At 40.8% G+C, this 23,557-nt stretch overlaps 2 protein-coding genes across 4 annotated transcripts in view; both read right to left on the reverse strand.

Moving 5' to 3' along the window:
- Positions 1–13: 13 nt before the first annotated feature.
- On the reverse strand, positions 14–13,037 carry plpp1a (phospholipid phosphatase 1a). 2 transcript variants are annotated; one of them, XM_034296791.1, is made up of 6 exons: positions 12,305–13,037; positions 8,359–8,510; positions 4,636–4,919; positions 2,473–2,530; positions 719–895; positions 14–536 (listed from the first exon to the last, which is right to left on the reverse strand). In XM_034296791.1, exons 1-6 carry the CDS (start codon positions 12,360–12,362, stop codon positions 414–416), a joined length of 852 nt encoding a protein of 283 aa, XP_034152682.1. In that variant the 5' UTR covers positions 12,363–13,037; the 3' UTR covers positions 14–413. The 2 variants fall into 2 exon arrangements, with proteins under 2 accessions (XP_034152682.1, XP_034152681.1); XM_034296790.1 differs by lacking the exon at positions 8,359–8,510 and adding an exon at positions 9,237–9,391 and having other exon boundaries at positions 12,305–13,036.
- A 6,810-nt stretch (positions 13,038–19,847) lies between these two features.
- csgalnact1a (chondroitin sulfate N-acetylgalactosaminyltransferase 1a) overlaps positions 19,848–23,557 on the reverse strand; it is a 40,721-nt gene continuing 37,011 nt past the window's right edge. For both annotated transcript variants that reach the window (XM_020053024.2, XM_010898282.3), the window contains exons 6-8: positions 23,094–23,188; positions 22,884–22,965; positions 19,848–21,499 (exon numbers count right to left, since the gene is read on the reverse strand). In XM_020053024.2, the coding sequence (XP_019908583.1) occupies positions 21,207–21,499; positions 22,884–22,965; positions 23,094–23,188 (470 nt within the window). In that variant the 3' untranslated portion in view covers positions 19,848–21,206. The remainder of the gene's footprint in view (positions 21,500–22,883; positions 22,966–23,093; positions 23,189–23,557) is intronic.

A 23,557-nucleotide genomic window follows, 5' to 3' on the forward strand; every position in this document is an offset into this window, starting at 1 on the left:
TTTTTTTTTTTACATACAGATGGATTTAAAAAAGTAAAGTTTTGTTTGTTTGTCTTTTATTTGTTGCTTCAGGTTTTTATATGTTAGATAAGACTTGTGGGAATATTTTTATGAATACACGGTAGCTGTGATAGCAGCAGTCCAGCCAAGGCAACACAGGTGGATCTTGGTATCCAACGGAACACAGACAGCTAGGCTCCAGGTAATAGGTCATGAAAGCACAAAGCAGGGTTACATTCACAGGTTTAGCCCTGGTCAAATGAAGTGCACTACATGGGGAATAGGGAGTCTTTTAGGACACAAGCCTTCCCGCCTCAGTGGTCCGACCCTTAGTGGGCTATGATGTGCATGCAGCAAACGCTTCCCACCATCGACACGGGCACATGCCATTTGTTGTTCCTCTAGTCTATAGCTTAGCTGGGGCTGCTGTCGTAGTGGTTTCCATTAGTGGACGTCTCCTGCAGGGTGTTGTGGGGAATATCGACAGCCATCTGAGGAGATACCCTTTTCTTAAAGAAGTCTGACACAAAAAAGACCTGCAGGTGAAAAAGAAGGGAAAGGGTTAACCCCGTTGACTTTGTAGTTCACGAGTTAATGCAAGAGGAGAGCGATGGTAGGTTTAATTTAGGATTGCTCAGGTTTGGAGCTACCTTTGGACAAATCAGAGGTTTTGGATGATGGGTAATAGGCTAAAGGGAGCCGTTTGTGGGTAACTTACCACCAGTATAGCCATGAGTGCACCCTGTATCAGACCAACAAGGACGTCACTCCAGTGGTGTTTGTAGTCGGACACACGAGACAGTCCAGTGTAGACCGATGCCGCGATCAGGAAAAACTGCAGTGTTGGTCTCAGGAGTCGGGCCCACTCTGCCTGAAGTCTCGCCTGGATGTACAACTTGGAGACAAGTACAAAAATGTTAATAGTTGAAATGTTTTTTAGAACAAGCTTTTATCCAGAGCAACCTGTTCTGCCGGTTAGGGTTAGTTAATGAGGATATAAATGGCTTCAAGTTGTTTGACTGTTATACTTAATTGTTCATATTACAACAACAAAATGTTTGCCGTCTCAATTTCCAACCTAAGTAACAACACAAAGGTCAAGAACAGGACAGCTGTCTGCCATAGGCCTATAGCAGGGTTGCCAGGCCAATTGTAATGTTGAGGTCTGCTGTTGACATGCTTTAATCAAGCCTTTTGTTTTTCTGCATGGGGTTTGTTTAGAGTGTTTGGTTTGGCTGCAGCCCTAGCTATGGTTTGTCTAGTGGTCTGGTCCTTCATGGACGTGCGTGAACCGGTTTGGCCATGGCTCTAGTTATTGTTTGTGTGAAAACATCAAAACTGTAGCTCTGAATGGCTTTTGTTCAATAATGGGTGTATCTGCAGCATTAATTTAAAACAAAAACAAGCCAGCAACAATTCTTGAAATAGACTATGGTCTCATTGCCATTCCTGTTCTGGTGTAAGCATACTGATTCCACTGGCATGGAGGGATAGACTGGAGACTGGTTTGACTGGTTTATAACAACCTATAGCTTGCTATTATGAGTGTCCCTAACCAGTCCAGGCATAAGGCGGACTTTGTTTATGACTGTATTTGTGTTGTCTGTGCTTACGCATGTTTTTAAAGATCTGAAATACATTTCATTTACAAGACCTCACAAATTCAAATTACAATCCAAAACAACGTTTTAACTAGGGGTAGATAGGGCAACATTTAAAAAATAGAAAATTACAATTGTGTAAACCATTCTGCTAATTGGACTGGTTTTTTTCTTCCTTCTGGGGACCTACCAAAAAACTAATTGGGAATTTTAGATTAAACTGTCATGTCATGCAATTGGTTTGTAGATTACTGGTCCCCACATGTAAAAATGAAACCAGGATATCACATACACACGTGCACACATTCAATCCACACTTCTGTTCCATGAGAATGGAACACTACAAATCCTGTATAGTCACTCTATTTAACATCTGCTGTAAATTGTACGACATCTGCTGTAATTTGTATGCAATGCAAGGGTGTATTATCATGTGTAAGTGTCTGCGTTATTGTACGCCCGTTCCTTACTTCCAAAAGGAAATCCTTGTCATAAGATAACAACTGGACCCTTATGTTCTCCGTCATGGTCACAAGTCTGAGACCCAGCTTTCAAAATCTGGAAAGCACTTCCTTGTAGACCATCCGGAGCTACCTAACTTCACCACAGCGAAGATCAACACTGATGTATTCTTAACATGGCATATTATAAATACTGTACACTGACTACAAACCTCTGCGCTTTACTGAACCAGAGGTTAAATCAGTTGGTTGCCAATCTAATTGTTGCCGTCGTGGTTAGCCATCGGCAGTACTGTGAGGAACATTGCCTCTAATATGAATGTGATACTTGCTGATGGTTCAGGGTTATCAGTGAGTGCACACATTTGCCATTTGAAGAATAAAATAATAATACCCAAGAGGATACTTACTGCCAGGAACAGCATACAGTACATGGAAAAGGAGGAGTGGCCCGAATAGAAGGACAACCTGCAACACAACAACACGCAAGGGCATCATGGGATTGCTGTGGTGGCTGTGGGCACTTTGAATGTTGGGAAAGGACTCTGGGAACCAAGTAACTTGCCCACTTCAATTGGCTTGGAGCCGCTGATGAATATTATCCCTATTGTCTCGCTGAATACCAGAAAGCTATACATATCGCTGTATCAAACTCAGGAGCTCTGTTGCACACACACCCTTTTCCGGGTGGTAGGGTTGTACTGGAGGGCTGCCTGCCTACTGGGGGGATATGGGATGTTGAGACAGCGTCTTTTGGCCTGTCCGGTCGCTTAGAGGGGACGCTACCCTAGCCCCGCTATCCGGCCCGCTTTAGTGTCTTCCTGTTTACTTAAGCAGTGCTGTGCTGCCAGGCAGATGACTGAAAGAAACACAAAGGCTAGCTGCATTATGATCCGTCCTGGAGTCTGGTATAGTAATGTAGGCTTTTGAGAGAGCCACAGTACTGAAGTGGACACTCGTTCGTGTTGAGAGGAAGCCTGCCCATGCTGGCGGAGGAGTCCACATTACTGTAACAGAATCCATCATCTTAATAGCATAGCAATACGGTTCTGAAAACAGCTTATCTAGCAGGTTATGCTGAAAACAGAGGCTAAGCCAGATATGACACAGCAAGAGCCAACTATCTAACTCAAGGATCTTATTACCTGTGAGAAGACAGTTCAGCACTGAAGGAAGCTGTACCCAAAACCTTCTGTAAAACTAACAATAAAGATTCACAGAGGGACGTTTTCAAGCATAGAAAATGTGGGACACACACAAGCTAAGACTGACTGACTGACATTGGGCTGTATTTCCCAGGGGTAGCAGAAAGACGATCCAGGGTCATTCTGACCCGCTCTCTTCACTCAATACACAAAGCATTTATAGGCTCCATTAATGACTACCATACCAAAGAAAACACGCAGAACCAGGCCCTGATCACGGACGACCTGCTATTGGAGACCAGGGCCACACCTAGATAAATATGACCTTCTGGGGCCACTGGGGACTAGGAGAGCCCACCCAGGGATCATGCTAGAGATTAGTCTGTGTGGGGGATACACAGGTTTCTAGGGTTACATGAGAGGTGTACCGATAGGCTGACAGACGGCTGTCTCACACCAAAGCCAAAATGATAGTCTGTAGCTGGACAGCTGCCCAACTAACTACCGGCCAATAAAATGGAAGTATGAGTGAGGAAAGGACAGGCACTTCAAAATAGCTCTCCATTTGTTTTTGATCTATAAATGGCCGGTCCTTGATGTTGATTTCAAATCCAGGACCGAGACTTCCTCTTGTTTGTACGTCCGTCTGTTTTTTGAGTAGATACAGGGGAGGATGTTTTGCTCGTTACATAAAAATGTACAATTCCAGCCTCAGATATAGATAAGGATCATGGTCTGTGATAATGTTATAAAACAGGGGTAAGTCGAGGTTGCTAGTCTGGAGTATGAAGGCATCCCAACAGAATTTAAAAGAGGGTAACTGACCTAATTGTGTATTGCACTTTAACCTTTAGCCTCAAATGTATTTATGTTGAACTGCAAAACAATGGAAACATTCACATACAAAGCTCTCTCACTGAAGAACTTTGCCCTTTATAAGCAGCCACTTCAGCTGCCAGTATGACACACATCTTCCCCCTCTGTTACTCGGCATAGAAGATTTCAACCAGCTGAGAAGTTGTGTAACTGGACACCTAAGGGCCCTGGTGAAATCTAGTGCACTAACTCGGGAATAGAAGGCCATTTAGAATGCACAAAGAAACTTAAATTAGTTTAGTAAATGATGACCTCAGTCAGCAGCAAACAATAAATTATCGACTGTACAGCAGGAAATATTTATTGTAATGGATGGATGACATAATTTGGTATTTATAAGTGCCAATTCAATTCCGGCATTCCAGTCAAATTCTTGACCTTCCACTTTGATGTTCACAGGTCTGTGAGGCATATGGAGAAAGCTTCACTGCTTCAAACACTCATACTTTTGCAGACTCGTCAGATCTGCATTACACCACTCAGACCTGTTAACACTGGAGTGCAAAGGGCCAAACTGGTTCCAACGTTCAGTGTTACAATGACAACACCCACCTGCCCTCGTTGACCAATCGCGCTTCCCCATTGCACGTGAAATCCTCAATGTACACGCCAGCCGTGCAGTTGATCAGCTTCCAGTCGGGCTTGCACACGGCTAGGAAGTGCGGTCGCAACCGGCCAATCGAATACTTGGCAATGTCAGTGAGTGATTGGCTCATAGCGGCCCCGAACAGGAAGGTGCCAATGGCTTTGTAAACACAGGCAAAATACGTGTTGCTGAAAGACGACTTTGATTGGATGTGCTTTAGGTAGACTGACAGGCACTCTCCAAAGATCATCTGTGAGGAAAGGAGGACAAGTAGAACAGAGGTAAAGTTTATGTCACATCCAGGTTCCTCAGAAATCTGGAGTACAGTATGTGTACATTAGCATTGCATTTCAATACCAAAATGAAAACTGTTTTTACCAGAACTGTTAGAAAAGTAGACCCTGGCATTTTAGAGGAATGTCTGTCTAATTTAATATAATTGCCTAACAAGAATGTCCACTGAGAATAAAATAAAACTAAAATATTCTCCCCTCCCAATATAGTGATGTCCAATTAGTGATTATGTTTGCGCCGCGTTCCCAACTCTACAACAATGACTGAGCTTGCAGGTGCCAGACCCAGACACTAGTGTGATCAAACAAGGCAACCCTGTCCGACTTCCACCTGTCCACCCCCAAGAAGCCCCGAAATGATTCCACTGCTCTCTGCTGGACCCCCAGGGACTGTCAGTAAACTAGACCAGGACCCGTGCACCCTGTGGCGGTAAGTTAGACCACTGCACAACTCACATGCTTTTTTTTTTTTTAAACCTTTGGAAAAACGGGAAACTAAAATGTTGACCTATCACAACGTGCCTTTTTAGTCACACCGGAGACTTCCAACTTGGACCTCTTTCTTCATAAGATTTCAATGTTTGTGGTGTAGAAACCATTATAAGAGCATGTTGAGTCCAACTTACAAACTGTATGTCCATGAAACAACTTGAGTGGGTTAAGGAAACAGGTATCTCTCTCTCTCTCATTTACAGGAACATTACATATTTTATATATCATGTTCCTGTAAGTGGATGTGGTTAGTGTGTGGACAGGCTTCTGACTCTCCCTTCTCTCCATTATGGTGTGACAGTATACTTGAAAGTGAGAACTGTACATTTCCCTATCTGGAAGTAAGCCTACAATGACAACGTTAACGTGTTTACTGCTGTATTCTACATTTGCCAAAGGTGTTTATTGCCCTCATACATTTTACTGATGAACTTTGAAAGGCCAACTGTTCAAACATCAAGGTTGATTACCAAGATCAAGTCAATGCCTTTGCGTCTGAGTGTGTTTTGAGGTTAGGCAAGGCGTCCCCAAATTTAATTCATAATGTATAAATTAGTTCCAGCCTATGTGTGGGTTTCCATTTGCTAATACACAGACTAACTGGAAACGCATTTGATGCCATGTGAGATCATGTGTCTGTTCTTAAGTCCATTCAATAGATCAAAAAAGCGCTTTGAACTGAATGCCTCAAACCTCCTTGTAAGACTTCAGGACAGCCACAACAAATGCCTCATCGTCAAGCTATTCCACTTCTATATAGTCCATATTCACAGTCTTACACTACAGCGCTGATTTGGATCAACTAACTCCTTTATATTATAATCAATAGCATTTTATTGACAGGAGTAAGCTCACCCTGGACCAACACTCCTTTGGGATGATTTGCAAATACAGGCCAGTTTGCTTTTAGATGAACCATCAAGACACTCTCCAGGATATTAAGACGGTCAGTGGAATACTGGGCCCAGAGTCAAAAGACAAATTTCTCTTTTAAGGCAGAGGCAGGGAGAATTTGGCTGTTTCATTGTATGCTTTGGGCAGAGACTTGAGTAGGCTTATGGAGAAGCATTTGTTCCTGGACACAAAAGGTCAACTACTATAGTTGGACACAACTGTGGTCGGTGAGTACTTAAGTTCGTTCCCAGGGACCCCCACCCAGAAATGCGCAGAAGGTCAGGTGGAACAATTTGTCAAACTTGATTTTCGTTGGCTGACAAAAGGTATTAGTGAAATTCTCCAAACAATACACATTACACTCATCAACTTTGACTACCAATCATCTCCCAAAAAAGCATTCTCCCCTGGTGTCTTGTGAGCCCAAGCACAATTGTAACGTTATATGCATACTGCCCTGATCTGGGGAAGACGAAGGCAGTTACCATTTCATTAAAACACGTTAAGTGTCATCATTTCAAATTGGACATCACGAAAATGGGAGCAGATGATAATTTAATATGTAATTGTGTAAATAAAACTGATAGTGAAATAAATTATTCTGATAAATGAATGTTACTAGTTTGAAGAAACACTGCGTTTTGTGGGATACCAGCAGGCTTTCTTTTGTTTTGTATTATGAAGTGTTGGGCTCAAGAATACTGCTCACTTTGGAGCAATGCCTTGCAGTATTTTGATTTGCTAAACTCAAAAGAGGACAATTGCTTCATTCATTCTCCCACTAAGGCCAACTTAGATTAAATTTTTTCCCCAAGCTTATCTATTCATCTGTGCCCAATTGCCTGTTCTTAAGTTATATTCTGTTGATCTATAAAATATCCAGTTCTGTTGTGCAAATCTTTCACTTGTTTTTTGCTTTTACAAGAAGGAATAGGATGCCCTGTTCCTCGTTTATTTTATGAAGATTTTTAAAGTACGTGATGAATGAAGCAAGCACAAGTATATTAACATCATTGCTACAATGATGTACAGTGCAGTGAAAAAAGATTTATCCCCTTCCAGATTTTCCAAATAGTTTGCATATTTTGACACTTGTCAGATCTTCACTCAAAACTGATTTTTTTTAAAAGCGTATAGTTGTGCAACAATCAATATTCCGTTCCATTCTGTTCTTCTGGCAGAGCTACTTTAATCCATACATTTCCGGGAATTATTAAGATATTGTTAATATAGCAAAAATCTAAAATGTTAATTGGGCTCAGGTCTGAACATTGACTGAACCATTCCAAAATTGATTTTTTTTTGCTTGTGAGACATTCCAATGTAATGCCTGCCATGGACATGCAGCCTGTTCGGCATCAGAAAATTTTTAAGAGGAATGTCAGGCCATCAATCTGTAAAATGAAGTGGAAACGCACTTGGGTCATGCAGCAAGACGATTATCCAAAATACACAAGCAAGTCAACATCAGCATAAATGACAAGCAATTTTTTTTTGGAAAGGCCTAGTCAATGTTCAGACCTAAACTCAATGGAGATGTTGTCACAGGACTTATAAAGAGCAGTCCACGCTCAATAACCTGCAGATGTCAATGAGGTGAAGCAACTCTGCATGGAAGAGCGGACTGACATTTCTCAATAGTGATCTGAGAGACTAATGGAAGCATTCGTCTGCAGTCATTACAGCTTACAGCTGGCAAACCACCACAATCACAGAGGGCGTTGGGTGTGGCATAACTGTTCATTAACCAAATAAAAATAAATATTTTGTATTTTTTTTACTATGGTATTTTTTTAACTGAGGTATAAATTATTTCATGTTTTAGTTGAAAACATGACAATGGTTGGTTTAAATAAAATTCACAATTATATTTGAAAACCTAAAACGGGTCTTTTTCAGAGCACTGTCAGTACACAGCATCCTAAAGAGGTGACAAACTTAAAGTGTTGGAAGAGAAAAGAAAGAAAAGGCAAGATGTGTTAACTAGCAAACAAAAACAGATGAACTTACAGTCAATACCGTGACGGGTACCATAATTCCACCTAACAACTGATAGGATATGGTGTCTTCTTTAAGAGGGTACTTGATAGAATCGTCACTACAGAAAAATCCCCGTTTGAAGGGATTGTGTAGTGGTGTGAGTATTGCGAATGGGAGTCCAGCTAGCAAAAAGGTAAATGAGAGAAAACAGAAAAACAGAAATTGGTTAGGAGGGTATAGGCTCGAAACACCCTCCTTAACCCGCACCCACTTAAACCCAAGCACCACACATATAGGCAGAGCACCTTCAGTTAGCAGTCAGGACAGATCCCCTGGAGAAGAAAGGGTGTTAATGGAAGAAATAACTGCACATGTAATACAGCAGGGCATCAATTTGCTTTAAACGTGCTGTGGAAGCATTCATTAGTAATATAACAAACCCATAACCGTCCATGTCCAACACCGCAAGCTCTACAGTCACCACACACATTGACCACAGCCAGTTTGGAAAGCCTTACCCCGTAGGCAAAGCAGGCAAAATAACATGACAAATACCAGATTATAAGCCTGTAATCTGGTTTTAAATGCTTCAGCTATTTTTGCTCACTGGGTGTGATGTTATTGAATGTAACACTTTAGTTTGAACAACTAAGCTCAGTGGACATTCTCCCTAATTTTGAGACATTACAGACACAATAAGCTTCATGACCACAAGTATAACATATCTGAATGTCTTCATATTATATTGTTATATTGTTGAATTTACTAAGACAGGACCCTGGTTGTTGGTCACTGTGAGGTATCAACAGTAAGAGCTGTGAATTGGCCATCATAACATGTCTGCTGCTGTTCAATATCTTCCCAGTAGAATCCTAAACTGTTTGTTTAATTCTACCAGTGTTACTTACACAGCAAATGGGCAGAGTGAAGCCCACTGTGTAGAGCACAGTGGAGGATACTGTGCCGTGGTGGAAGGGATATCGGATGCTCTCATCGTTACAGAAAAAGCCCCTCTGATAAGGCTTGATTTTGCCCAAGTTAAAGGCTGCCAGGGGCAGTCCCCCTGTGGATAGAGAGAGTAGGTTAAGGGGTTAATATTAGTATTGTTACATGTGGCAGTGCGGACACTTCGGAGCGAAACAACACCTGGGCGCCAACCTCGCCGAAACAACAACTGGGCTCCAACCTCGCCGCAAAAGCGTTTGTAATGATGCTGAAATGTTAAAGCTTAACCGGAAACTTGCAACTCGGATCAGTGCTTCCTCTAAAAGGTCTCATTTCCCATGACAAAGGTATGTAATTGGAAAAGGTCACTCAGGCAACCGTCATGTAAACATGTGGAATGCACCTTTAAAAAAAACATCAGGGTCCCCTCCCATGTCTAACCCTGCCAACATGTAAAAGACTGCCCTTCTATTGATTTCAACTGACAATGTCGACATTTCGCTAGAAAAACTGAATGGATGTTTCTTACTGGGCCTTTGCCTGACCTTTGTGTCCCCCACTAGGGGGATTTAAGGGAAATACAGCTTCAGTGAACAGTCCCAGGCTACTCAGTCTACTGCTTGGACACAGCGTCTGTAAATAGGTGCCAAAGTTTGTCAGTAAAGACTAGCTGACTGACCTCATCTCTGTGTTTAAGTGACAAAGCAAAGCATCAAATGAAGCAGTTCAGCAACAGTGGCTTCAGAGAACTGTGAAAATGATGCCATGCCAAATGTAATGTTTTCGATAGTGACCATGTCATCGCTCTATTTTTAGGACAAAAGCGTTGTTAATTGTTTGTCATATATCCTTGCCTGCTCTCTCTAAACCAAACCATCAACACAGATAGCATATCAAACTGATAGTTTACAGTCAGGGTTTATGCTTGTGTCTGCTCTCTGGCTCCCAGTCAGTTCAGCCTTTGTTATCACTGGAAAAAGGCATGCTAGGAAAAGGACAGTGTCTTATTTTGGTTTAACTTGAAGCCTGGGGCATAAGGCACATTTCCCAACCTACTGTCACTTTACATAAAAACGATAAACTCTCAGTCCTTCCATCTCGCACCATCTTATGCTAAATGAGGAGATTTGGACTGTGTGAATTGAAAACTGAATTAACCTATGGCCTTATCTACTTGCCACAACCAAGTATTTTAAGCTGCTCTCTCTGTTCTTTCCACTAGAAATCCTGGGTGTTCAGTTCTCATTCTCAGCTCTGCCACCCGATAACTTCAGTGGCTGTGACAGCTGAGCTTGTCTCAGAGTCTGTTAAACATAGCAGGCCGCAACAAAATTCCCACATCTCTTTTCACTTCCCTCACTCGTTCCCTGTCTCCTTCTCTCACCCTCTCAATTGTATCCTGGTGGCCTCCTCAGTTCAAAGTGGACAGGAGAGGATACTAGTCGTAGTTAAGCCTCAGAGTGGATTGCGCAGCAACATATTGATGCACCAATACTCTTGATCAAGACTAGGCTAGGAGCCTTGGGAAGGAGTGTTGTCATCTTGGTCAGATGCAAAAGTCAAGTCACAGAAATTAAAATGAGCTGTTACATTCTAATATGTTTAGGATACTTTGTCATCAGTAGCTGTGAAAGTGCAGAGATAAAAGCTCCACACACATGCTCTCAAGATAATGACATGGAGGTTTCTGGCAACCAGCAGAGTAACATAAAACTAACCATATGGGTTCAGTTATGTGAACAAGCCCGATAAACACACACACAAACACAGAGGTATATTTAATATTTTGCATTAGTTACGAGGTAACCATATAGACCACTATTTTTAGAGACACTTAAGACAATGATGAAGTTATCATTAGTTGTAATCTTAAGACAAAAAGTCCAGACAGTACAGATAATGGGTTTGTGCTTCACAAGCCATCATCATACCAAACCACAAACCAAACTATACGTGTGCAAAAAATATGAATCCGGAAACACAGTCTGGTAAAGAAACACTGGCTGGGAGTCAAATCTGTAGTTTGTGTCATATAAACAATAATGGGTGGCTCTTAGCAGTGACATTCATCTTGCTACACTTCACCTATTGTCTAAGCAGATTTTCAGACAAAAAATTTGCATCGGCTGACAGCTGTCAGGAAGAGAGTAATGTCCAGTGCACAGGGAAATTAAATTAGTGCTCTGCATTTTGGAATGACTTAGCCAGGATTTCCATAATGCATAAGTAGATTAAACCTCCACACAAATCTGCTGAGACTCCTCTCACAATCTGAAAAACATATGATCAGAACATTATGTGCATCTCATATAAGACCTAGTATCTTACATGGTGGTGTTGTTACAGCCTTTTGGTACCAGATGCACCAGTGCAGAACTTATGGATATTGACCAGGTAATGATTTTAGGATTCCTAAGAGGGCATAACAGGTAGGTACATGAGGATTGGGTTGGTTTGTCCACAATGGGTTAAAATTACCTAACACAATATTGCCATGATGTAAGGCAAGAATGGAGAAATCATCATATAGTAATGGTTATTTGGTATGGCCTGTAACTGAAGACAGTCTCTGTTAGCTTTGAATCAATAATGTATTGACGCACGATAGGGGTGTTGGCTCAATGTAAACAACAGCAAAACACGCAATAGCTTCCACAGTTATGGCAGGACATGGTAAAATTCTAGGATGCAATGCAAGTTACATGTGTTACCAATAAATTGCGTCAAAACGACGCCAATTTCAAAAGTAACATGAACTGAACAACATTTATCAGCTGCGTGCAACAGCAGCAGACGGAGCAGTCAAAAAACATGACACAATCTTTTTGACCAGTTTTTTTTTTACAGATTTGGTCACAAAATATTTGTTCTGCTGTTAATTTTTTCATTATCAAACGATCAACTCTATTGTTTAACCAGTAAGGAACATACCCATTTGCTTATGCACGCTGCGACTGTCAAAAATATTAATGGATATGAGGTACAATGTGACCACATTATAATCTTATAGTGATGGGAAGAATATACATACCGAGAAATAGACAGGCAATGTCTAGCAGAATAAACGGAATCCCCCTCGCCTCGAACATAATTGCGTCTTCTTATGGGGTCAATTTAAAAATCAATTAAAACAATAAAAAACTACGTTTTTCGTAGAAAAGCTAACAAATAGATGTTGAGATCAAGGTCAAAACAATCGAAATAAAACGTATTGAATTGTAATAAAAAAATATGATATGAAATACAGAACGTCCAAAGAAATGTAAAAACAAGCAAGCCTACATGGTTTGAAATTGAAGGCAGAAACAGGTCAGTTAAATATTTCCAACAACCAATGCTAATGATTCCATTTCGCCTTCGCTCTTGGTTGCGGTCACTACTTACGGCTATGCTCGTATCTTTGCTATAGCGGTCTGTTTCTGTGCGTTCTGCGAGTTTTTTTCGTAGCGAGGTTTGGCAAATGATTTCCGTGAGGGAGGGGTTAAGGAGGAGGAGTTGATAGTGCGTTTCTTTACGCCGGATGTCAGGTTTTTGCTTTCCGGTGGAAGTAATTCATTGTCAAACCAGCGGTACTCAATTTCTCAATCTTATATTTGCTTTCGAAACAAGGCTGTGATGCGCTTGGTATTGTCTTCAATCTTTTTTCTCTTCCATGTGCGTTGTACCTTACGATGTTATAAAATGACTTTCACAAATTACCCCTACAGGCTAAATTGCGGAAGTGAAATACATTTGATTATACGGTAGATCAAGCGAAATAGCTAATAAAATACAAAGCTTATCACTTCGCTTCCCCTTTCCAGCGAATTATTTCACTGACCGTGTAGTTGTAGTAGCACGGAGGTCTCGGGAGCTTTGTTAGAACAGGGCAGGGGACCCAGAGATATATGGCGATACTACTGCAACCTGTTCAGTGTTCTTACGAAACAATATGACACAAGCGCATCACAACAATATGACACAATTACGGAAAATGCGGACTAGAGATCCGGCAAAAACAACACACGGCAAAACGGATAGGTTTCTGGTCGATTGGCAGAACGGACTGCGTAATCTATTTGGTAGAGGACTGTACTGGACTATCAAGTAATGAGCACAGCGGGGTTTCATGATGGCAGCTGACGAGGATCAACAGAAGCTTGTCTGCCGACACGACAGCACCAGTCACTCCAACTGTACTCTCCTGTGGCGTTTACATGGCTGATTCCTAGGGGCCTCTGATGGATAGAAAATATTTATGTATTTATAAACGGCAACCTCGAACCGCAGGCAAAAATGGAAAAGAACAAAAAACATCCGTTTGTACAGTAATAACAATTTAAACAGGCCTAGCAACTGGGATCGTTTTGACACCAACAAAATGTTATTGGAAAATGCAACAATCATAGTAAAACATCCTACCCATAAACAATTAGACAAGCCAATGTTGAAAAAATCTTACCAAAACAGTTTGATTTTATCAAAACAGCTCATTTGTATATTCTGTAAAATACGTTGGTTCCTGATATAATGTGCATTTTTCCACAACATAAAATCCACATGAATACCTCACCAAAAGAGCAGTTTCATCATCTTTTAATAATGGTTATTATATTTGGAGGTAAATACATATGGGTGGTTGACATGACATAGCCTTTTTGTGGTTCAGAGTGTCAAACACATACAATTTCTCTTTGTCAAAAAACTTTTTTATATTGTCTAGACCATGCAGCTTTTTACAAACATAATGAGCATTAATGCAATTCATCACACACTTCCAACAAACATGAAAAAGCTCATTATGGTGTGACTGTCCCAAGCATAATTCGCAAAGTTTAAACTTGAATTAAACAAAGGAAAATAAATGCAACTCTCCTCAATAAAGTACAGAATGATAACATGTCTATTTGTGAGTCTGACATTTCCAAAGTTCAGGCATGTTTTGAATCCTCTGATCAAAAAGATTTTGTCCCAGAAATGCATATCATATGGTGACACACTATTGTGATATTTAAATGGGACAATTGTTTGTAGACCCTTGAGGAGGAGGGGTCTTTGTTCAACCAAGAAATACTGAAAACACCTCAGTAGAACATGGAAGGGTTACAAGTTGAGTTGTGCGCCATGTTGCTTTGGTTATGCTGCTAGGTACTGATGGGCAAACAAGGCTTCATTTGCATTATTTTAGCAGCTGGGCATTATGCTGGCAGCACTCAGATTTTCTTTATCACAATAAAAGCCATCATTGAAATGTATACGTCAATATAGTTAACTATATAGTCTGGGAAAAAGAACAGACACAAACAATATTAGAATGGACATTAAACAAAATGTACAGACTAGATTGCTAACTATATTGCCTTATATATTTCAATGATGGCTTCTATTTTGAAAAAGAAAATCTGAGTTAGCGCTGCTAGCATAATATCCTGCAGCTAAAAGAACGGTAATGATGCCACGTATGGCCATCACTATTACTAGGATGCTGTATCTCAAGATAGTAATAATAAATAATAATAATAAAGTAAGTTTCTTAAGAAAAATATACCCCATTTTCATTTTATATACAATAACTTTCATGTCAACAAAAAACTGGTGAATTAATTCAGATTCCAATACCATAAATAAAGACCATAAATATTTTGGAAAAATGTCAGTATAATACAACTCAATAATTTTCATGCCTAATATTTGAAGTAAAAAACAATTTTTGTCATTCATATATGTCAACCACTCATATATTGAAACTATATTATTATGGCAAAAACTAATGTCAACATCTGAAATACACTTAGTTTGCAGCATCATTTTACAATTGCAAAGCATTATTTGTAGGCCTATGTTTTGCAAGTAGCTGGTCTCTATAGCCTTTTGCATTTCTACCAATCATTTTTACCACTGTTTTGACCACAACTAGTCAAATGTCTGAGTTACTTTCAATTTTGTGCACAATCATGCCTAGTTAGAGCGGACAGTAACCCACACATGTAGGCTAAAAGCATGGTTATGGTTTGCTAACCAGCAACCCAAAGGGTTTGGTTCCCAAAGGGGGGGCAGTACATATGAAAATAACCTTGGATTGTCCCAGACACCTGTTCACATGTAATACTGCTGCTTGGGATCAAATCCAGCTCAGAAACCCTCTCTGCTACACTGTCCTCCACTATCCAATCTAGTAAAGCATAAAACATTCTAAATATCTCAACATAATCCACATGCCCCGGTCTGAGATGGAAATATATAAGCTATTCATACAGGATATATGTAGTACAGTCCCTTTTTCAAGCTTGATTATGAGTTTGTAAAAGACTGAGAGAATGATTTTTCATTAATTTTTATTATTGAGATCAGGGATATATACAGAACTGACATATGTGTATGGATCTGTTTTTGACTGTTGGATCACTTGGATTTCAACACAATGTCTCTCTGTCAGGCTTTAATACAGCTTCTGGTTATTACTTTTCTCAGGCTTATATTCAATGTATTATGTAATTCAATTTCAGTATACCTTTCAAAAGTTTTACATCATGAAACTATATTTTAAATGGCTAAAGCAAAATGCAGGTTTAGAGCCTTGATATCATCAGGCTCAATCACTGTGTTATCAGGACTACTGCATAGATACAACACAGATAAGATAAAAGATATGGTTCCCATCATCAGTAGCATGCTGTTCACATCAGACGTGTTGGTGTCCTTGTTCTTAAACATTAGCGTGGGCATGAGGTTAAACATTGTGGTGACCACATTACATGAACTAACACCAAGTCTCCTTCCATTAAGTCTTGTGCTTGTATGCTTGTTTCAGTTTCAAGTTTTAATTCTCTTTTGAAAATGTTAGAAAAGGTGTTTACCGTACAATGATATTCATACTTGCCTGTTCTTTCCCACTGAGAAAAAGTATTCCCAATTCATTTTTGATCAGAAAGATGATTAAAAAGTGCTTATAAGGCTGTATGCTAATGTGTGTGTATGTACAGTGGGGAGAACAAGTATTTGATACACTGCCGATTTTGCAGGTTTTCCTACTTACAAAGCATGTAGAGATCTGTAATTTTTATCAATGATTAATTTTTATAGATTCTGTCTCTCACTTCAAATGTGAGAGACAGAATCTAAAATAAAAATCCAGAAAATCACATTGTATGATTTTTTTAATAATTAATTAGCATTTTATTGCATGACATAAGTATTTGATCACCTACCAACCAGTAAGAATTCCGGCTCTCACAGACCTGTTAGTTTTTCTTTAAGAAGCCCTCCTGTTCTCCACTCATTACCTGTATTAACTGCACCTGTCTGAACTCGTTACCTGTATTAAAGACACCTGTCCACACACTCAATCAAACAGACTCCAACCAATGGCCAAGACCAGAGAGCTGTGTAAGGACATTAGGGATAAAATTGAGGCCTGCACAAGGCTGGGATGGGCTACAGGACAATAGGCAAGCAAGGTCCCCCTGCTCAAGCTAACGCATGTCCAGGCCCTTCTGAAGTTTGTCAATGACCATCTGGATGATCCAGAGGAGGAATGGGAGAAGTTCATGTGGTCTGATGAGACAAAAATTTAGCTTTTTGGTCTAAACTCCACTCGCCGTGTTTGGAGGAACAAGAAGAACACCATCCCAACAATGAAGCATGGAGGTGGAAACATCATTCTTTGGGGTTGCTTTTCTGCAAAGGGGACAAGACGACTGCACCGTATTGAGGGGAGGATGGATGGGGCCATGTATCGCAAGATCTTGGCCAACAGCCTCCTTCCCTCAGTAAGAGCACCGAAGATGGGTCGTGGCTGGGTCTTCCAGCATGACAACGACCCGAAACACACACCCAGGGCAACTAAGGAGTGCCTCTGTAAGAAGCATCTTAAGGTCCTGGAGTGGCCTAGCCAGTCTCCAGACCTGAACCCAATAGAAAATCTTTGGAGGGAGCTGAAAGTCTGTATTGCCCAGCGACAGCCCCGAAACCTGAAGGATCTGATGAAGGTCTGGAGGAGTGGACCAAAATCCCTGCTGCAGTGTGTGCAAACCCGGTTAAGAACTACTGGAAACGTATGATCCCTGTAATTGCAAACAAAGGTTTCTGTACCAAATATTAAGTTCTGCTTTTCTGATGTATCAAATACTTATGTCATGCAATAAAAAGCAAATTATTTACTTAAAAATCATACAATGTGATTTTCTGGATTTTAGATTCCGTCACTCACAGTTGAAGAGTACCTATGATAAAAATGACAGACTTCTACATGCTTTGTAAGTGGGAAAACCTGCAAAATCGGCAGTGTATCAAATACTTGTTCTCCCCACTGTATGTGTGTATATATATACACACACCCATACACATATATATATACACCCACTGAAGTACCACAAAAACTGGTACAGACGAGCCTATACAAAATACATACAGTATTACAGTAAATATAAAAGGCCACTCTAAAATGTGCAGTTCCATCACACAGCATAATGAGATAGATGTTGCAAGTTTTGAGGGAGCGTGCAATTGGCATGCTGACTGCAGGAATGTCCACCAGAGCTGTTGCCTGTGAATTGAATGTTCATTTCTCCACCATAAGCCGTCTCCAAAGGCGTTTCAGAGAATTTGGCTGTACATCCAACCGGCCTCACAACCGTAGACCACGTGTAACCACACCAGCCCAGGACCTCCACATCCAGCATCTGAGACCGGACAGCTGCTGCAACAATCGGTTTGCAGAACCAAAGAATATCTGCACAAACTGTCGGAAACCGTCTCAGGGAAGCTCATCTGCATGCTCGTTGTCCTCATCGGGTTCTCGACCTGACTGCAGTTCATCATCGTAACCGACTTAAGTGGGCAAATGCTCTCATTCGATGGAGTCTGGCAGTTTGGAGTGGTGTTCTCTTCAAAGATGAATCCCGGTTTTCACGGTACAGGGCAGATGGCAGACAGTGTGTATGGCGTTGTGTGGGTGAGTGGTTTGCTGATATCAACGTTGTGGATAGAGTGGCCCATGGTGGCGGTGGGGTTATGGTATGGGCAGGCGTGTGTTATGGACAACGAACACAGGTGCATTTTATTGATGGCATTTTGAATCCTGAGATCCTGAGGCCCATTGTTGTCCCATTCATCCACGACCATCACCTCATGTTGCGGCATGATAATGCACGACCACATGTTGCAAGGATCAGTACACAATTCCTGGAAGCTGAAAACATCACAGTTCTTGCATGTCCAGCATACTCACCGGACATGTCACCCATTGAGCATGTTTCAGATGCTCTGGATTGGTGTATATGATAAATGGAGGTATATATACTGCTCAAAAAAATTAAGGGAACACATAATCATCACAGTAAAACACCAAGTCAAACTTTAGATATATCAATCTGTCCAGTTAGGAAGCATAAGCGATTGCGAATCAATGCCACCTGTTTCGGTGCAAATGAAAGTGACTACAGATGCACTGGAGAGGTAATAGCAAGACAACCCCCAAAAAGAGAATGGTTTTGCAGGTGGTGGCCACAGACCATTGCTCTCTCCTTATCATTCCTGGGTGATTCTCCTCTAGTTTTGCGTTTTGTTAGTGTCCTTGTCACTACTGGTAGCATGAGCCGGTAGCTGCAGCCCATTCAGGTTGCACAGGCAGTCCAGCTCCTCCAAGATGGCACATCCATATGTGCTGTTGCAAGAAAGTTGGATGTTTCTCCCAGTTCAGTCTCAAGAGTATGGAGGAGATACCAGGAGATGGGTCGTTGCACGAGTTGAGCTGGACAGGGCCGTAGAAGGGCATCAACCCAGCAGCAGGACCGGTATCTGCTCCTTTGTGCGGAACAGGAGGAGCACTGCCAGAGCCTAACAAAATGACATTCAGCAGGCTACTGGTGTGGATGTTTCTGACCGTCAAGACCCGGTTTAAGTGTTTCCTTAAATTTTTTGTATATTAAAGATCAAAATCTTGTACATTGTGTAATTTGTTGAAAACAAAATGACATAACAACGGTCAATGGAAACCAAAATCACCAACCAATTGAGGGCTGGATTCAAACTGTAGATGCATTTGAATAAACATAAATGTGTATTTGGTGAAATGGGGATGTTTTGTTCATGTTATGCACTCAAGGTCAGTATATGGTTTTAAAGTGACTACAGGCAAATACCGTTATGACATTTCCACAATGTTAACGTTTTCACATAGCCAACATATGGTTTTGGTTCTAAGGTTTTTCATTTGTGTGCAATGCTGCCATCTAGAGGTGTTACTGCTGAACACAACGATGAGACCCTCCCATCTAAAACCATCAACCTACCAGTCTTTTGTTGTTTAGATTTCACCCACAGCAGCACCACATCCTTGGAGTGTTGGGTGGAGCACAGAGTTAGAGAAAGAATCTTGGTAAAGAATGAAAGAAACATCCAAACAAAATATAACCAAACTTCATTGTGAAATAACTATTACAAAATGTATATAAATATTCAAACTGTAGGAGAAGCTTCAAACAGGATTTTTTAAAGACAAAACGAGCATATATTAAGAAGAAAAAACTGTTTAAAAATCTATATGTATTATTATCAGAAAGAAGTTTACTTTCATGAAATAATAATAAAAAATATACTAAAAGTGCATCCATTTTATTCTTTTCACAGGCTTTGGTCGTCAACAAAAATGTAGGTTAAAACAAGTTATTCCATGTGAAACACCCCAAGTGCTTTCCTGGAATGGAAAGCTCTTGAGAATAACATTTTATATCTCAAAAATTTGTTCAGACTCAGCATTGACAGCTTAGATTTAAAACAAATACGTGACATTTTTTAAAGGCATGAAGTCATTAATACTTGCTGTGAATGAACATTTATTCATCTCTAACACTGTTTTTAGCTGTCCATAGGCTATGCCTCTAAGAAATACTTCCAGTAGGAGAGGATAACATCAAAACAATGTGTCATCCACAGGCACTCTATCCACATTAACATTATATTTCTATTCATTTCAGATTGTCTTCATTTGCAATTTCATATACTGGCCTTTTCCTGTCCTTCCTTGTATGGGCCTTTACTGCTCTGTAGACATTCTAATAGCAACAACTATCAACTTAATTTGGCTCATTTGGAATTGTGTCCAGCCATCGTCATTTTAGCTTCTAAGAAATAATTGTCATTTTTTTAAATGCAGCTAACAATTATGTTAAATAATAAATATATATTTTTAGGCTATTTCTTTCACCATACAAGTTATTTGAACAGTGTATAACTTAAAGATCGAACATGAGTATGATGTGTCAATTAAAATATACTGGATATTATATGAACATTTTATAACTTTACTCAAAATGAAATGTCGTCAATCTAGAGTAGTCAAATAATTTCTAAATATAACAATTAAACAGAAATAATAATTCTTCAGAACTGTAAAACAAGACAAATCTGCATTCTGATTGGTTTCCTGGCAAAGAAAAAGCATGTGTATGTAGGATCTGTTAAACCTGTGAAAAAGCAGAGCAATCATGTCCATATCCCAGTCTTTCCATTGTTTTCATTGCTTTTCTCCATAATCCCAATAAACAACTCATTCAGTTAAGCATGGCCATCCATCTGAGTGTAGAGTCATGTAAACAGGTTGTCCAGCATGGCCAGCAGGACACCATCATGCTGTTCTCTACTTATACACAAGGTGGCTCTAGTGGGCTACAGGAACCTCCAGCTCCAGTCTGGAAAAACCAGCCCATGCCGCATCACAATTCTCTGTCTGTTAGTCTGTCAACACGAGGCACACGATTATGGACCAAACTGAAGGTGACTACCATTGTTGTCTTAACAGGTACGACAGGCGCCTCAGGTGCCATGTTTCTGTGAGTAGGCTGTTGGAATGAGTCAGTCCTGTCAGGACTGTTCCTGACATCTGGGTTCAGTTGTCGTTACTTCACTGTCATACCGTCAGTTGTCCTTCTGAAGTGAAAATCCCCGCCCCCCCATCATGTCTTTTTGGCAACGGGTCGCTGGGGTTTCTGCCTGCGCAAGTGAGCGTCTATCTCGTGCCGAAAGAAGAGCATGCCCAGCTGACCGTGCGACGCCTCGTTCATGGCCTTAGACTGCATGCACATCCTGTACTGCTCTGGGGGCAGCTCGTCCGCGCAGCGCTTCTCGTGCCATAGATGGAAGAGGCCGCGCGACGGGGAGCGCACCACCAGAAGGTTGGAGTGCAGGTACTTCCTGTAAAGGTGAACGTCTTCGCCACCCCAGCCTTTGATGTCCACGTCAAAACCACCTGGAAGACAGAGCACAAAACTCATTGACTACATGTTACACTTTAATATGTGAATATAAATGATTAAAGTGTGCAGGCGGATGAGGGGCGAAACTTTGTACGAAGCTTTGATATGACTGGTCATGTAGAACAAACATCCTTCTGACATGTAAAATCCTTAATAGTCAAATCTGTTCATTTACATTTTAACCTGCAGCCTCCCAAAACATTTGCCTATCATACTATGGCCCCAATAAATGAGGGCAAACCGGTCAAAGATCATAACCCTGATGTCAGTTTTTTTTTTTGCCATAATATCAGCTTGTAGATTCATCACCATCAAGTTTGTTTTCTGTGTTCTCTTCAACTAGTTTTCTCTCTATGCATAATGCATTAGGTCTGATGATCTGACAACTATGGAATAATAAGAGGTTTCGATAGAACCTCAGAATATGCTATAACTCATCTTACGGAAGATGCTGGTGTCAGGTTTTTCCAAATCACTGGGCTACATCCTCACCATGCTCTGGGTAATCACATTTGGTTTATTTAATCCACAACAGTTTTTCCTCGACCCCTCCCCAACTCTCTTTTTTGTGACGACTCGCTCAGTGCTCAGGGGTGAAACAATGAACCGAACCAGGAAGTTGGAGATTGATGAAATCCGTTCAGTTGTTTATTTGTGTGCACGCACCGGGACCAAAACATTTCCCCTCTGGTTGAACTCATCCTGTCTCTTCTCTTCATCTCGCTGTAAGAAAAGCATTGTTTTTGGTCCAACCTTCTCTTCCCCTCCCTCTCTCCCACTGCCCCTCCCTGGCTGTGTACTTCCGTCTTCATCCCTCCTCCCTTTCTCTGCCTCTCTCTTAGTTTTGGATCATACTGAAGTATAATTGATCTCTCTTCTTAGAGCCTAAGGTCAGACAGATGCCTTTGTCTCCCTCCTCAGTAATATCAATGCTCTGCCAGTGGTGGTGACATTAAAATGACAAACAGTAAAACCTCTGTCTCTTTCTGTGTATTTCTGCTGCATGTTTGTTTGTGTGCTTCCTAAAGTGTGCCCTATTCTGTATAGTGCACTACTTTAGACTGGAGACCTGTAGGCCTGGATCAAATGTAGTGCACTGTGAGAGGGTGCCATTTAGAAGGGGCCCACTGCCCAGAAACCGGCCGTTCCAATGTAGTTTATAGCCTCTGATTTCATCTAATGGCCTTGACGAAGGTGGAAAATGTACTGAGGCAATACCTGTCCTCAGAGCAGTGGAGTCCATAATAATATTGCAGATGGTTTGGATAAGGAAATGTCTTCGACAGCACAATTTACCATGACTAATTATCAATGTATTATTATTATTATCATGAAATCAGAATTAGGAACTGATGAGCCTGGGAACAGGATATTTACCAATGTTGATGAAATCTGATCTGTACTGGCACGTCATTCCAAAGCCGAAGTCTCTCCAGAATCCTGTGTCCTTTTTGATCACCTATGAAACAGACCTAAAAATTACTGGCAAATCTAATGCCAGAAAATGTGGTGGTGTTTCACGCATGGGATATCTCTTAACCTTTCTGAGTTATTATTGAAATGACAGCGCTAAAGCAGCTTTCTTACCAGCTGCTGTTCAGCTGGAGGGATGTGATCCTGACTGCCATAGATCAGGGTTGGGTTATACTGGCTGAACAGAACAGGATAGAACACCTTTTTACCTGAGTAGGAAAGAAAGACATGAAAATGAAAGATACAAAATATACAATTCTTAACTGATTTCATGACCAACTATTATTATATTTATAGACTTGAACTTAAACAAGACAGCCACCTACATTGAACATTGTAATGACATAGGTTGGTTGAATGTAATGTGCGGTGTAATGTGCGGTGTAATGTGTGGTGTAATGTGCGGTGTAATGTGCGGTGTAATGTGCGGTGTAATGTGCGGTGTAATGTGCGGTGTAATGTGTGGTGTAATGTGCGGTGTAATGTGCGGTGTAATGTGCGGTGTAATGTGCGGTGTAATGTGCGGTGTAATGTGCGGTGTAATGTGCGGTGTAATGTGCGGTGTAATGTGCGGTGTA

This window comes from Esox lucius, chromosome 14 (genome assembly GCF_011004845.1).
Source record: "Esox lucius isolate fEsoLuc1 chromosome 14, fEsoLuc1.pri, whole genome shotgun sequence".
Taxonomy (NCBI): Eukaryota; Metazoa; Chordata; class Actinopteri; order Esociformes; family Esocidae; genus Esox; species Esox lucius.

Excerpts from the sequence above, each read along its gene's own strand:
- plpp1a (XM_034296790.1), bottom strand. The coding sequence starts at position 12,362 with ATGTTCGAGGCGAGGGGGATTCCGTTTATTCTGCTAGACATTGCCTGT. Across the intron at positions 896-2,472 it reads ACTGTATGCTGTTCCTGGCA|TTGTACATCCAGGCGAGACT; the intron begins GTAAGTATCCTC and ends CTTGTCTCCAAG. Across the intron at positions 537-718 it reads CACTCATGGCTATACTGGTG|GTCTTTTTTGTGTCAGACTT; the intron begins GTAAGTTACCCA and ends TTTCACCTGCAG.